Source organism: Hippocampus guttulatus, chromosome 1 (assembly GCF_054856545.1).
Source record: "Hippocampus guttulatus isolate MCC_2025c chromosome 1, RoL_Hgut_1.0, whole genome shotgun sequence".
Lineage (NCBI taxonomy): Eukaryota > Metazoa > Chordata > Actinopteri > Syngnathiformes > Syngnathidae > Hippocampus > Hippocampus guttulatus.
In genome coordinates, this window is record NC_141261.1 from 8,209,156 (window position 1) to 8,225,360 (window position 16,205).

At 42.3% G+C, this 16,205-nt stretch overlaps 1 protein-coding gene across 4 annotated transcripts in view; it reads right to left on the minus strand.

Moving 5' to 3' along the window:
• rerea (arginine-glutamic acid dipeptide (RE) repeats a) overlaps positions 1 to 16,205 on the minus strand; it is a 100,995-nt gene that overhangs the window by 24,490 nt on the left and 60,300 nt on the right. For 2 of the 4 annotated variants that reach the window (XM_086107382.1, XM_086107374.1), the window contains exons 6-10: positions 13,591 to 13,695; positions 8,273 to 8,321; positions 6,756 to 6,880; positions 4,990 to 5,089; positions 3,024 to 3,122 (exon numbers count right to left, since the gene is read on the minus strand). In XM_086107382.1, the coding sequence (XP_085963508.1) occupies positions 3,024 to 3,122; positions 4,990 to 5,089; positions 6,756 to 6,880; positions 8,273 to 8,321; positions 13,591 to 13,695 (478 nt within the window). Of the gene's footprint in view, positions 1 to 3,023; positions 3,123 to 4,989; positions 5,090 to 6,755; positions 6,881 to 8,272; positions 8,322 to 11,184; positions 11,499 to 13,590; positions 13,696 to 16,205 lie in introns of those variants that run through there. The other 2 variants (XM_086107398.1, XM_086107390.1) reach the window with 1 other exon arrangement.

A 16,205-nucleotide genomic window follows, 5' to 3' on the forward strand; every position in this document is an offset into this window, starting at 1 on the left:
TTAATGCCTGCTAGGCTAATGCGCGTAATTTTCGGTGAGTTCTCCGTCTCACAAGAGCTTGAGGCGAGTAACTAACATCTTTGATCTTCTTTGTCCCTGCGAATTAAAAAAAAATCACAGTCTTTGTTGTGTAAGTGGTTATTTTGTGCAGTTTTGGCTGACTTTGTAGGTTGGGGTGCGTGTGAGCAAGTGTGTGAGCCACCATGGCTGTCTGATGTGTGCCACCCATGTGGAAAAAAAGGGTTATGTTCGATTTGCGTGCCTCTGGTGTTTGAGCACAAACAAAGACACGATAATGTGTGACCTACTTGATCGGTGACAACTAAAAACGCATTGTCCAGTCAAATAATTTGAACATGACAGAGCCGGGCAAAATCAGATATTCAGAGAATAAAGTCTGTCATATGCAGACAAACAGCACGTTGTCCGATTTCATCAATTGAATAAATACAACCAGAGATACAAAAGGATGTAATTTATGCTGGTGTGTTTTTGAAATGAAACATTCCGTCATAAACAGGTGAAGGTTAAAATAGCATTGGAAAATGTTCTTAATTTTAGCATTAAGTGTATTATTTTTTAAATTTTGTGTATATCTTTTCCACAAGATTTTTAAAAAAGCAAGTACTGTGCAGTACAGCGATAACAAAATATTTTTAAAACAAAAAGAATTTGACAAAGCAAATATTTGTGGCTTGAATTAGTGCTATTTTTTTGAAGAAGTAAAATATTTTCCTTTACAACGAAACCTACATGGGCGAAAACACCCCTTAGTGTGAAAAGATTTTCATGCATGAAAGCCATTCCCACTTTTCTGCTTCCCTTACAACGAAAAGTCCCCTGCTCCGTGATACAAAATCTTTTTCTCTGCTCTTGCCTCGCAACGAGTTTCACTACAACGAAAACAAGCCGTCCGCATAAGTCTAATCCAACCTCAGCATGCCACAGCGACCTCTACTGCTTCGTTCGGAAACGGCAACAGCAACCACCACACTGGTTTACACATGCGCAGTAGTACAGGAAGTACAGTATTTGTTTCAGACGCAGCATGAACGTTGCATTGCTAAAATGTTAACAAAACAGACCTTTGCATACCAAGGAGTTAAGAAAAGCTTTAACGCTTGAAGACAAGATAAAGGTCATAAAAATGAAAGATGGAGGAAGCAAAGACATTGTGCATGAAATTGATCTAAGTGAAAGTAAATGCTGATCGTAAATTTCGCAATTTCTTTCCCCTTTTTTTTCTTTCTACGCTGGCTATATGAAGTGTCAAATAAGTGTATGCTCATACTTATGCACTACTGGAATAAAAATAAAAAGTACACATACGTTTTTTGTGTGTGTTCGTGTTTATGTCTGAGATAAAATTTGCTACAGTGAAAAGTCCCCTGTTGTGAAAATGTTCTTGCTGCAAACATGATTTCGTTGTAGAGGAGTTTCACTGTATTTAACTTTTACTTCAGATAAATACTGGGATAACATCAATCTAACTCTACCTCTGCTGACATATATTCTGCGCAGGAATTGTGGCCAGATACACATCGAGTTTCGTGAAGGTCCAGGATTATGTGGCAACAGCTGCCACCTAAGAGATGTGTGAGGTCAAGGCAAGTCAAAGTGGAGGAGGGGAGGCTGACAAGTGACCTTGAAGACAGGCCACTGCTATCATTCCGGTGACACCCGCTGTCAGTCGTAATTCACATCATAAGTACAGCCGAGGGTGAGGAGAAAGAGCAGGCAGGGATAATGACGCTCAACCTGGAGGAGAAGAGATGTAAAAGGGAGGCAAGGCCGACGATAAATAAATGAAGAGAGAGTCCCGGCTCGCTTTCTGTGAGCTGGACCGACTGACAGAAGTCCCTGGAGGCCATGAGGCTGAAAAGGCACAACTGGTGAACAGATAGATCACTGGGACCTACTGGATATTCAACTCCCCCAGGTTGGGCAAGTGTTGCACAAATAGCCTCTGCACGACCCACTCCAGACACTACAACTGAAGGTGATCAGCTTCAGGATCATCAACATGCACGTTTGTTATGTCACCTTTCCATAGCAGTTTCACGTGGTAACAAGAACGCAAAACCGGTGTAACAAAAGCATGGCTGACTTAACTACCAGCTGACAGCTTTTTGTTTTTTTTTAATCTGTCCATCACATCACCACTTGCACAGCATCTGAGCCGCTCGACTCAAAACTGAACAAAAGGGGGCCAAGCTTCAGGATTACCGGTAACATCACGTGGAAAAACAGAGAAAAGAGGAGGAAGAAGACACCACGGAAAGAATGCGGTCAATGAACTTCACTTGAATAACAAAGAAAGGTGTGACTATTTAGTTGTTGTGGCACGGCGCTCTTTCGCCTCCTATTCGCCCATTTTCCGAATAAATTTCTTGAACAGCTGTCTCAAAATGCACATCTCAATTCAAATGGTAGATAGGATTACCAGCGCTCAGCCGATACCATTTCCAGCCTTCTCCCCCTAAAGATTTATTCTGTGGGTGATAAACCGGATGCAGCTGCTCTTGAGGGTGGGACGAGTTGGAAAGTGTTTTCCCTGATGTCTTTTGAGATGCTGGCCCATGAGCACTGCTTCAACCTGCTCTCAACAGCACCCTCCACAGGCATGAACTAGTCTTTGTCAGCTCTTGAACATGCAACGTCACAATAACACCCAGCAAGGAGAATAACCTCACCAGATACTCAAGCATCCCTTTCAGAATTCCCTTTTCGCATCGCACGCACATGTTGTATGCACCTCCAGCATTGAGAATGAATGGTGACTCGTTCGACACATGCCCCCCTATATACGTTTCGGAAGGTATTTTGGTGAACGCTCACTTTCTAAGCCTTTAGCCTTCTTGACCCCCTAACTGTTTTACCTACTACAGCGCCCCTAACGACCAAAATCGGTACTGCATACCCCTGGTACCTCCGCCATTGAAAATGAATGGGGGGATTTTTTCGATCTCTCAAGCCGGCCAAGAATGCATGTGCCTTCAAATGGACGCTGCGGTTTTTCTTACCACTTCATCTTCAGACCAGCACTTCTCTATCAACTTTGGTACCGGCTTCTTCACCAGCCGCTGGAGAGCTTTGCCGGCATCGTAGCTGCTCTCATGAAGCTGCAGGAAAAAAACAAACAAAAAAACAATTACAATCAAAAAAAGGAAATTAAAAACATGACACCTGCAAATAATTACACAGTATTCAAATTGAACTTGAGCGCAAACCTTTTGAACTGCAAACAGGAAATCAGCACTTTCCTTCAAAACAAAATCTAGAACGGGCATGTTGAACTCGGTTTTGCGGTAAAATTTCAGAACACACTTTGGATCATAGGCCAGTGTAAAGTTTTTTTAAAAATAAATGTAAGTCGAAATAAACAGGATATGATAATATTCCCAAATAAATCAACTTAAACTTCCAATAACATGTTGCCCTGCAAAAAAAACCAAAAAAACCCCAAAACCTATTAAAATGAAAAGAAATTCAACAATAATTAGATGTCAAACTTGTCAATTTCTTTGCTCTTATGCTATTTCGTCAGAGCTGGATAACTGCATTCTTTTCTTGGCAGCAAGTTCGTTTACATCTGGGATAATATAATTGTGCTACCAGTGAGACAGTGTTCGAGATGTACAAGTCACATTTCGACGGACGTAACGGAATGATCGTTCAGTAAGGCAACTGTTGCGAGGCGTTATGAGATTTGAGGTGTGAGTGTCATCACTGCTTCACATCATGTCATTAAAAAAAAAAAAAGCTACTATGGCGATAGAGAATCGAAAGAGGCGTTTCCCAACATGCTTGGTTGTAGTCGCAATTCTCACATTTGACTTTTTTCATGCCTCTTTACTGTGCTATTGTGTACAGACAATGTATTTGTGATTTTAATTTATAGCTGGGTAGAATTAGCTACAATGTTAGTCCAATTAACGACACTGTGGTCAGTTGCATCATTCGGAACTATGTGTCTATGTTTGTGTCAAATATCGATTCGGTGTGGCTGAGATGGACAAAGTTGCCGTTAGCCTCTTTTTACGCTCACTACATCGGATAGTTACACTCTTGTTACCAAACGGTCCCGCAGGCTGGATGCAATTGCATGCTGGGCCAGGCGTTGACCCGCAGGCCAGGAATTTGACGCATATGATAATAAGAATATTTGCTGAAATCTACACTTGAAATGTCTTTCTTGAACTATACTCTTCATTCTTTGTTTTTGATCACATATGCTCCCGTGTGTAACATTAAAAAAAAACTATGGAGCGTGCTTTTATTGTGCAAAGTGCAACATTTCAAGCCCTTTGGGTACTATTTTCTCCTGCTATATTCCCTTTCTTCGGCAATAAAAGTCTCCGTGAAAGCATTCTTCTCATCTGTTTTTACGTGTGTATATTATTGAGGAGGTACATTATCACAGACGAAAAAATATATTTCAAAGGATGGACAATGATCAGATACCTCAGCTTGAGCATGAAAGGAAAAGGCGCGACGGCGAACAACACAGAGACAAAGGCAGTCGCAACGCAGCTTTGAGCCTGGTGTCACATTAAATTGGCTGAAAAATAGACATTATTGAGTCTGAGGAAAAAATAAAATAAACTAAGTACTACTCATTGGAATTGCAAATCCATAGAGGTAGGTTGACAGACAATGACCAGCCAGCTCTGTTAATGTCCTGGTTTATAGAGTTGGAATACAAATGCCCTGTTTATGGCCCCCCCTCTCATCTCCTCCATAGGATTTTATATCTCTGTATTCAAATTCGGTGTGACAGCCACATCTCTCATTACATCTGATGTATTAAGAAGCCCCCGGGGGAGAGTTTACTACAGGAAGGTGCTCTGCTAGCTCAGGGGCCGTATCATTGCCAGTCACCGAAGCGATGCAGTAATGAGCGGACTCCCGGTGATTCCAACATTATGATGGTGTTTTTTGACTACGTTCAGCCCAGTGTTAAGAATTATGGTATGGTATTGCCCTTACAGTGTTGAGTGCGTTTAATGTAGTGTCATCTCGAGAGGCTGCTAGACATCCATCCTCTGTTGAGCCTCCGTCACACATCCCTGCAAAGGCGGCCATGCTCCTGTGGATGCAGCACATAGTCAACATGAATGACCGCCGGTCTCCTGCTTCAAGCGTTTAACAAGATCAATTGGACGGCAAATGTCGTGTCTTATGGGCATCCTCCGAAACACCCAGTGCGCAACTTTTTGGTTGTTGTTTTTTTTTTTGCTGAGCACACTTACAACATTGATATCTCACTTGAAGATGAGAAAGTTCGTTTGATAGTACCCACAAGCAGAAAGTATATTGAAGTGTCAAAATGACTTATATGGACCTTGTGTCTGTACTATGCGACCACTTTAGGGTTATTTTTTTGTCCACCTTCTGGAAGCTGCTGGATACGCACACAATATAACAGTGGCACCCATTGTTGATATCCCAAAATGTGGATACCATTAAAACAAAAATCCCCCACGGACATGCCAAAAGACGCTACCGCCTACTCCCCCTCCCACTTCTTTTATTTTGACTGACAGAGCTTTACTCCATTTAATGTTTATTTGTGTCATTTTATTTGCTAATCGCTCACTGGTCTGTAAAGCAATTGTACTTCCTGTTTACATTCTTGTGACCAATAAGAGAACACGGTCATGTATTGAGACTAGTGATAGACCACCCTTGTGCATTTTAGTGCATATCAGCATCGACCATTTTTTATTTTTTAACAATCCAATGCCCAGTAAGCGATCAATTAAAAACTGGATTATTTTGAGACGTTAAAATCTTTGTGGGCACCACACACTGGTGACCTGTTGGCCAGTTGGTGTTTTGAGGAGGGACTTTTTTGTTTCGCAACTTAAAATAAAGATAGTAATAATTGAAAGATTCAAATGTTAATGAAATTGACATTTTGTACAACTTAATTGAGTGTGGAAAACGTTTTTGTTAAAATTTCCATTTAACTTTATAAGAAATGCTGCTTAGCCTAGCCTGCAAGCTCCCTGCACTTTTTAGTCCCATTTTCAATGTCTATTTTCCAGGACTGACCAAAAAAAAAAAAAAAACACGTTGAAAATTTTCTAAAGCTGGTTAATAAACCTGTCCTTAAATGCATTTTAACGGAGTGAAGTCTTGCGAGTTTGTGTTACTCAAAATTCTGACGACATTATTGTCACTCTTACCACAAATGGCTAGTGCTCTCCTTCAATAATATCGGCCCTGAATGAAGCATAGCGGTCTATCACTAACGGAGACAATTTGATGCGGTACTTGGTAGTTTTACTGCCAATGAGTGAACAAGGCGAAACACAACATTGTTTATAAATTGATAGAAATTATTTTGGTTGCAGTTGTTCACATATGTGTAAAAAGTCGAGTTGCTGAGTGCACAGTTTTTTTTTGTATATACAAATAAAATTGGCTTCATTGCTTTCAGTGCATATATTTGACATTCTTTACATTTGAATGCCAATATTGTAATAATTTTGTTCATGATAGTTGTGGTACGATATTTTCATACTCTTTCTTTCCTACACATAGGATGAAAATAAACATTGCACGTCATTACTGTTGTTTTTCTGGAAAACATATCTGACAAAACGAAATGTAACCAACGACCATTCAAATTTGAAAAATGTATTGGGGCGCAATTCAAATTGATTTGTGTGTAACGCAAACAAATGTTGCTTTTCCATTATATAAACAAACACACTTGGGTGACACTGAAGAATGTGACTCGGGCTCACCTTGCGGCTCTGAGGTACATGAGAAGGTCACAGTCGTTGACCCCCGGCATCCAGACCAGCTCCTCATTCTCCGTTATGGCCTGTCCACCAGAGGAGGGGAAAGGCTGCAGCTCTGGTAGCTTAGCCTAAATAGGTCCGGGGGAGAAGGAGTAGGACAGATGGTGTCACACTACAAATAGCACACAGGCTTGAAGAGAATATCAGCTTTCCAACCCGTCAGCAACGTTCACTCTCTCAGTAGTGGCGAGGATGCACGAGAGGGCAGGCACAGTGATACGAAGATACGTCAACGCAATTGCACTTTATTTAGCAGGTGGTTCTGTGCGCTACGCTGCCGCAGATCTTAATAACTGCACTTCGGTGTGGCAGATGACAGTATATTATTGGGTTGACGTCGAACGAAAATCCTACCTCCTCCAATGATTTCATGTTGACAGATTGTGTTAAATGATAAAATCACCAAAGGCTCGAAACGATTCAAACCTCGGCCAAATGTTGAGTTACAGTGATATGTATTTGTTGTGCTCTGGATGGAAATGACAAGAAACCACCCCCCCCCCCCCCCGCCCCAAGATTTTAAGATATATTTCTGATAAAAATTTTTTTTACAAATTTTCAAATACGTTCAGATTCACAATTTTGAGGAACCTGATCCCTTTGCACTATTCAAGGATCCTGTTAATTTTAAGCGTCACCTGAGCAAGACCATTCCATTTAAATTTGGAAAAATTTGATAAGCCTCAATTGAGATACATTTCATTTTGGACACAGACATTTTGTAAAAACATACATCCCATAATAAATACATCCCAATTAAAAAACAAAACAAAATACAAATCCAATTTTATCTACTGTAGGATTTTGGACTTAACTTCTTTTGCTAAATGTTCCAAGGTGTTGACAGGGAAAAATGAATTAAATAAAAAAAAAACAAAAGTCTATATTGCATAATTATCTGTGATTTATCAACATGGACAAGTGTTTTTACAGGCTCGTTAATGCAGGGAAAAAAATGAGCCGCAAGGAAAAAAATCGATTCCATTCATTCAAAGGGAAGAGTTTGCATATGCTGCAAAGAAACAGTTTGGAGTATTTTCCAATTATTAACATTTTAGCAATGAGTGTATGAAAGCATCGCATCTCAAAAGCCATGTGCACAAAACCAAGTACAAGGCACTTTTTATGAAAACGTGATGAGATGAAGCAGTCACCGTCTCCGATTCAGTCCTATGGCACACCAATATACTTGTGGGCCAATGTGTGCTCTTGTGTTTGAACGTTGGTCACATTAGTAGAACTTGGAGTTTTGTTCTTTTTAAACTTGTATTTTATTGAATTGATGTGCAATCGTACTGTCGTTCAAGTGACAGGCAGCTTGGACGTTATGAGAACAGGAGTTGATTAAGAAAAAAAATAATAAGGACAAATGTATCCAAAGTAAAATAAAACATTCAACAACCGAACCATTTTCCAATGGAAAGGCCGGATATACAATTTGGAAGAGTGCGATGACTTACTTGGTGACTGGGGCCCACCCGGATTTCCCCCTGAGTGCTGTTTAGCCGCCTGAGGAGACAAAAGGCCAGATTAAAACCGACATTATCGACTTGGAAGCCTTTCAAAAGTTCGCTGAAAGAAAGCGGCATGCATTGTACTTGATGAATTAGGCTGTGCTTCTAATGTGAAACTCAAACAACTCTTAAATGCGCCAACACAGTGAGTAGGACACCAGTACATTTGCAGGCGCGCTATTGTGAATGCATCCATAAAACGGAATCCTCTAAAAGAAAAGGAGGGGCCGGGAGGGGGGGCTTCTACAAGGGCCTCTGCAACGGCTGCTGGTACAAATGTCGGTAGCCATAGCAACTGCACTTTAATAACAGCGTTCAGAATCTCCAGCTGCAGTGGATTAAAGAAAATGACAAGCTGTTCCTTTTGAAAAGCCTTTCCCTTTGGTTGCCTAGGTAACAGCGCTGATTTTCATAGAGCCACGCGCAGGGCAGCCCAGAATGTGTCAGTGTGATTTGCACCCTGAGAAGCTCGCACTCCATCATCGGGAGGTGGCTGAAACACGAGAGGCCCGCTAGTCTCAGACTGTGAGAGAGGTTCTTATTTGATCCAATGTTCTCTGCAGCAGCCATGCTGTTCCTCGCAGGAACAAACAGGACATAGTGGGTCAAACCTATCGCGAGACACGTTCTCAGCAGCTCGGGAGTATTCCTTTTAGAGCAAGTTCAGAATTGGCTGCTGCTGCTCAAGCATGTCCCCCAAAATTGTTCAAAATGCTATTTTTATGACAGACGAGCCCATCAGTGACTTCGGTAATCTCGAATTATGATCGTTGAATAAACCATGCTGGTGTCACATAGGACAGCGGAGTTTGCATCATGATTGAAGAGCATTTAAATCATCCTCTGGGCTGTCCTCATGAGTCACAACAATTCCATTCATGGCATCACTGACTTTAAAGGGTCAAATTTAAGTCAAGGTACACAAATCAACCATGCTCAAAATTAAAACTACAAACTACTTTTGCTGAGACAAGGTTTTATCACAGCAACATGGCTCAACAGTGTGAGCGAACATGTTCACACTGTCACTGACTGTATTAACTCTACAGTGTGCCTAACTGCTACAAGCACAATCCCAAAAATGAGCAGGGTCCGTGCTGAGTGTGTGCCTGTTACGATTAACAGTACTCGATTCTGAGTGCAGACAATCAGACGCTGAGAGCAGAAAATGGAGAACAGAAGAACTGCTTCTACGTGCAGGCAAATCACCTGGGAAACTCTTCAAAATATCTTTTTAAGATCTAATACAATATGTGTACAGCAAAGGCCAGCCATGCGTGAGGGACAGGGACCATGCCCTGCCTTAAAGAGAAAAAGGGAAAAAAGGGGCCTAAATGACATGGTGCTTTTTTTTCTTTTTTAAATAACTGACTATATTAAAAGTTTAAGCCTTAAATATACCACAGACTATGACCTCAAAGCACTTCAGCATTTTAAAACTCATATTACCCTCATTTAAATAGCTTACCACTCAGGTGTCAAAGTCAAAGCCCGGGGGCCAGATCTGGCCCGCCACCTCATTTTATGTGGCCCGCGAAAGCAAATCAAGCATGTCATGTTCCATGATGCTTGCTGAAGTCTGAACCAACATTTCAAATTGTCATATGTAATCCACAATCACAGTTGTCATTCTTGACTTCTGATTTTAAAACTAGTTATTCATCAATTTGTTGTGCACTGTGTATGTAACATGTGGAGTGGAGTAAACATTTATATGATTTCCCTAAATTCATAACGGCCGTCCAAGGGAAACACCCCTGGCATACCAATTATTCTATTTTGAGAAATTAGCTTGAAGTGTGCATTTAAAAGAGCCAAAAACACACACATGTGCTAAGGCGCTAACAAACTTCCGCAAACAACATCAGGCTAAACTTAGCTCTTCCCTGACGTATGAACAGTTTAGTCACTCAGCTAGAGATGCATCATTTCAACATACTTAACACCCATTACTACTTTCCTATTAGGCAGTGATTTGGTGGGATGCTATAGCATTTTAGGGCATAATGGGCACAAAAAATGGGAATATGTGAGTTTCTCAGCAAACGGGTGAGAAGTGGTTCCAGAGGGAACAAAAGGGTGAAATCAGGAATTATAAACCACATATACACGTGGGCGTCACTGTATTTTCTGTCCAGCGTGGAATTAGGCAGTTTGGATTAGTACTGGTTACTGCGCTTTAATTGAGGTACACCTCCTGCACATGAGTGAATTTTATCATTAATTCATGCATTGTTATTATTATTTTAATTGAATGTTGACAACTTTACAGGTCACATTATGGGACACACAAACGGGTTACATGATTTAAATAAGCTAAGTAGGTAACCAATTGCATTTCATTTTTGTTAAAATGCACGGCATTGAGCCGCTCCATCCACTAAACTGCGGATGTGCAACAAGCCCAGCTGTTAATGACAGGCGTTTCAAATCCAAACTTTGTGTGTGCTTGCAATCAGCCTCAGCACCGCCCCCTTTATCAATTTCAACCAATAGCGGCGCGAGCGTGTGGCACACTGACATAATTGCTGCGCAGTAAAAACAAGAGAGGAGCCAATTCGGCGGCATTCAAATGTTTTTTGCCCGGCGCCGCACGTGATTGTGTCTGTGTCAAGCTTTGTGTGCAGCCCGCTGAGCGCCATGTCATCCGATTGTAAACAGGAGCTGCAAAATGGAGCCAGCCACACTCGCTCCCCCCGTGGAATGTTCTACCGTCTCGCAAACGCATGCACGCTAGCGTGGACATCAACCGCGTTATTCCAGGTGTAAGTCTACGGCATCGCCAGCTCGAACGCACAATGACAGCGAAACAAGCGGACGAGACGTTAGCGCGCGCGCGGCTGCTGACGAAAACCTACCTCCGCGGGCTGAACAAGTCGTCCATGTCGGACATGGATCCTTCTTTTGCGTGTGACACTGCGTGTGTGCGACGCTCCCCCTCCCCCGCCCCGCGGCTCTCACCTATCTGTACGTGGTTGCTCAAAATGGAGCGGCGCGCACTGAGTTTGTGCCGTGACCTCAGAGCAGCCCGAGAGCGCACGCACGGCGCCTGCCAGCTCCCCTCGCTGTTTACGGGGGGCGCCAACTGAGCATGTGCCGCGACCCCGCAGCGGCGGACGGCCAACCAGAGGCGCAGACACGCGCACGCACGAGACGGTAATCGGTGCCCCTCTCCACCCACGACCCACCCCCCCCCCCTTGTGTGTATGCGCCATCATAAACACGGGGTGCAATTGCGAGGCTGCCGAAGCGTCGCTCGGAATACCAAGCGTGTGGAGCAGAGGAAGAGAAGGGTGGGGGAGAAGTGTGAAGCGGAGCTCGGGGGAGAGGGTGCCTTCAATTGGCAACCCTCCCCAGACCAGAACGAGGACGACCGTCGGTGCAACACGTGACAAGCCCCAACGTGTGAATGGTACCGGACTGGAATCACGACCGCTGACGCCTCTGCATTAGCGGCAAGGAGGCATTGTCGCGTATGGTCCAGCAGATGGGGCCATTATTATCTACGGTGGAACCCCTGTTCACGAACAATACGGTTCAGAGTTTTTGTAACAGTCACAACATTCATGTAGAACGCTCAGTTGTGGGGCGACCGTGGCCCAGAGGTAGAGTGGGTCGTCCAGTCACCAGAGGGTCAACTGTTTGAATCTCGCTCTGTCCAACAGAGTCACGTGTCCTCGCACAAGACACTTCACCCACCTTTTCTTCAAGGCCACTCACACTGGCACACGGCTGGGTGTGAATGTCGGAGGGGCCGTGGGCGCACACTGGCAGCCACGTTTCGGTCAGCTGTGTTGTGGCTGCATTCCGAGTTGACTGCCACCAGAGTGTGAACATGTGTGTGCATTAAAAATGGAGCCATTGTGAGTGCTTTGAGAGTTTTATAAATCCGGTGCATCATTATTATTATTATTTTTTTTAATTATTGTTGTGTCTCTAAGACAGCATAAAAAAATATTTGCTCTGTTCGCAAGATACTACTCTTTGATTTTTTTCTGACAGCTTAGGCTTCAGCAAGGCTCCCAAGAAAGTAAATTTAAATAATTAACAATTAATAAGATAAAACAACAAACACAAATCCACTGTGTATTTTTATATACCTTTCCAAGCAGCACCAACACCGTAACATTGGGAACACCACTTTAATATGGTCACTATGGTAACAAGAGACACTACAGAAAAAAATGATACGAGCAAAGAGGTATTTTGTGTATATGACAATAAAAGTGAAGCCACGTTTTTATGCAACTACATTAGCATCATTATCCCTCATTGCGCCAACGTAAGGCAAGGCAGAAGAAATATAATTATCATGAAGATACTGTATATAACTCACCATAATGCTCAAGAGCCAATCTCTACCCATTGTGCAGAGCGTGGGTTTAATATTAGTGTTATGTGGTCGACAATTATCATATGCATCTTGAAATGCATCAGGAGTCAGTCATAGAGAGAATCTGGTCACGTTTCTAAATAAAAGATTTTTAAAATTTGGAATACACATAAATGTTTAGTAGAGTAAGTTTTTGGAACCGTACTGGTCTGCAATCGAGTGGCCCAAAGGTGCAGACCACTCAGCTCCTCTTAAAAAAATGACTGACCAATACCTTTTTAGTGAATGTCTAAATGTGATGGTGCACTGTTTGTGTACAATTAATTATCAGTGGCTTGTTGGGTTATTTGCATTTGGAATTATGCAGTAACATTAGCATCTAGCAAATATAAGGGTTACACTATGTGTTTGTTTGTGTGATTCTCCTAGCTTTGTTTTGTTTGTATTTCACAACAAATACAGGCTAGTGATTCACTGTACACTGTATTTTCCCATATAATGGCAGGGGCATTTATTTATCTCTCAAGTGCCAGTGATACAATGTGTGTATTTAAAGGAAATCATCTATTTGAGGGAGACATTGATGAGTACAAATGGTGGAGCTGGAGTGGTGCTGTTTGTCCTATATTTTATTTTCCCATAGCATCTGAGCGCTTAAAAAAAAAAAAAAAGGGGGGGACGGGGGTCCATCGTTTGGACATGCCTAATTTAAACCACGCGAACCAGAATCGAAAATCGATTGGAACTCGAATCGGAACCGGATTCATTCAAATTCGTACAATGCCCAACCTTAGTCATCATCCATATTTTAATACATATCTGTAAATGGTGAAAAATTATGGAACTACAATGTATATGAGTAAAGCTTCAACTCTGGTTTAAGCATATATTTCAAGCATGGGGATTAATAGGGAAAAGAAAAGCTCCTCACCTGGTCTCTGGGTTATATCCAAGGATATAGAAAAAGGAGTCAATGCGGGCTTTGAACTCCCTGGCAGCAAAAATGTCGGAGAAATGTGAAATGTTGCATTTCCCCCTGTGGAAGAGCGGACAAACATGATCAGACATCGTTGCAGGGGATAGGGACGAAGCCTGGCCCCAAATAGCGAAAATCCACAGAGTTAACGGCCATTTAAGTACATTGGGAAATACATACACATACAGATAAAAATAATAAAATGGCATGCATGAATATATAGCTGATCTACACCACACATATAAACTGTATTTTCCGTACTACAAGGCGCACCTAACAGCATTCAATTTCCTAAAAAGCAGTGTGCCTTATCATCCGATGTGACTTCTTTATGGATTAATATTCAGATTTCTTGGACCAAGTATTTGAAATGTTCTGTACAGCATTTTGTTTCAGGTGCAGTGGTTGTGAAAGCACTCTCTCTCTCTCTCTCTCTATATAAAGCTGTATTGTATTGTGTTCCCTTTAGCATAGCTCCATCTAGTGGATGCATAACGCAACTGCAGCCATTGTAGCTTCTATTCTATGCGCCTTATAATGCGCACTGCATTATACACATATTATACTACATATGAAAAGTTTTAAAATAGGCCATTCGTTGAAGCTGCACCTTATACTCTGAAGTGCCTTATAGTGCGGAAAATACGGTACAAAAACTCTATAAACAAATCCAAAACATTCTTTAAAACCCACTGCTAAAAATTGAATGTGTCTTTTCCAAGAAAAACAGCAGAAAAAGGGGAGGACCCCCCCCCCCCCCGCCCAAACATGTTAAGATATTCAAAAACTTTGGGGGGGCAGGGGATATGTGAATATGTGAATACTGTATTCTCAAACGTGCGGGAGATCCACAGTGTTTTAAAGCTTCTGACTAGTACAAAGTCAACGTCTTAATTAGACATTCCTGGGATGTACATTTATAAAACCCAAGTAAATTACTTTATAGCGGAACACCACGCTCAGACTGGCCAAAATGTGTGCAATGACATCTCCCTTTTCCCACTCCTAACTTGGCCCTACTTGTACTGCGACACCGCACTGTCTGACCACAGACAACACGGGTATAATTGTCAAGATAAGTTGTCTCGCACAGACATCAGTCAACCCCACCAGTGAAAAAAAATGGGCAACGGGAGCATTCATCTTTAGAGAACCACACCAATACAGCATTCCACTGGAATTCCATCCTATTTATCTGAAGCCCTGTAGTAGAAGTTAAATCAAAGGATGCTCTATGTAGGACGAGGCACAGCTAATTTGCCCTGACATCCGTGGTTTCTGGGAGACTTGCACTGTGTTGCTCACAGACAGTTTTACTTTGTGGAAAAAGAAATTGGGAGAGGGATGGATGACTGGACAGAACGAACATAGAACATACAACATATTTGACAGCAAGGAAATGTTCTTTGCATGATGGTATTACTTATCCTATTTAGCATACAACTATGCAAAAAAAAAGGTGAATTTACTTTGAAAATAATTAACCATACACAATACTTGTGTGGGGTTTATCACAGATTTGAAAAAAATCCTAATTGGTGGACCAGACCTACCGTATTTTCACGACTATAAGGCGCCATTAAAAGTCTAAAATTTTCTCCAAAATGGACAGGACGCCTTATGATGCGGAGCGTCTTGTCTATGCGCTGAGTTCCAAAACCTGACTGACAGCCGACACGCTGTGTATATAGAGAAAAGGCGGAAGTGACTGTGGACAGGCATGCGGCAAAGAAGTCGGCCAATCAGTGAAGGGTGGGCGTGTATATATACATATATGGAGAGAAAGAGAGAGAAAAGGCAGACGTGAGTGACAGGCATGCGGGGAAGAAGTCCGCCAATGAGTGAAGGGTGGGCGTGTAAGTGGACGCTAAAGGGACGCTACAAGCAGGTACCAACACCTGTATAGAGTGTGGCTATGTGCATTATTGCAAAACAACTTCGGTTTTGGTTTCTAAGAACCCCCGAAAATAAATTCTACAAAGAGACACGCCTACGAAGCTCAGTTCAAACTTCAAGCCATCGGTTATGCTTTTGGCATGCGTGCCCATCTCACAGCAGCGGTGAAAAACCAAGTCAAGCAAATGAACTCTGAGCTTGCCGTCATTCCCGGAGGCTTGACTAAATAACTCCAACCGCTGGACATCGGCATCAACCAGGCGTTCAAAGTAAAGTTGCGAACGGCATGGGAACAATGGATGATGGATGGCAAACACAACTTTACAACTTGCGAGTTACGCCACAATTTGCGAATGGATTGTGGCTGCTTGGACGAACGTGTCTGCTTGCACTGTTGTTCGAGTTTTTGGCAAAGCCGGCATCATTTCTGTGGAGCCACATGGCAATGAGAGTGACTGACAACGAGAGGGAACACGGCGTTTTTGATGGATTACCGGTACTTGCACAATTGTTCAATTCTGATTCAGAGGATGAGGACTTTGATGGATTTCTGGGTGATGATTGATCGAAAAACATGAGTACATTGTACGATGGCTAAATAAAATACAACGGAACTCAGTTTTCCGTTGCCTTTTTAAAAACGTGTTTTTAGCTTGTATCTGTATGTCTTGGCA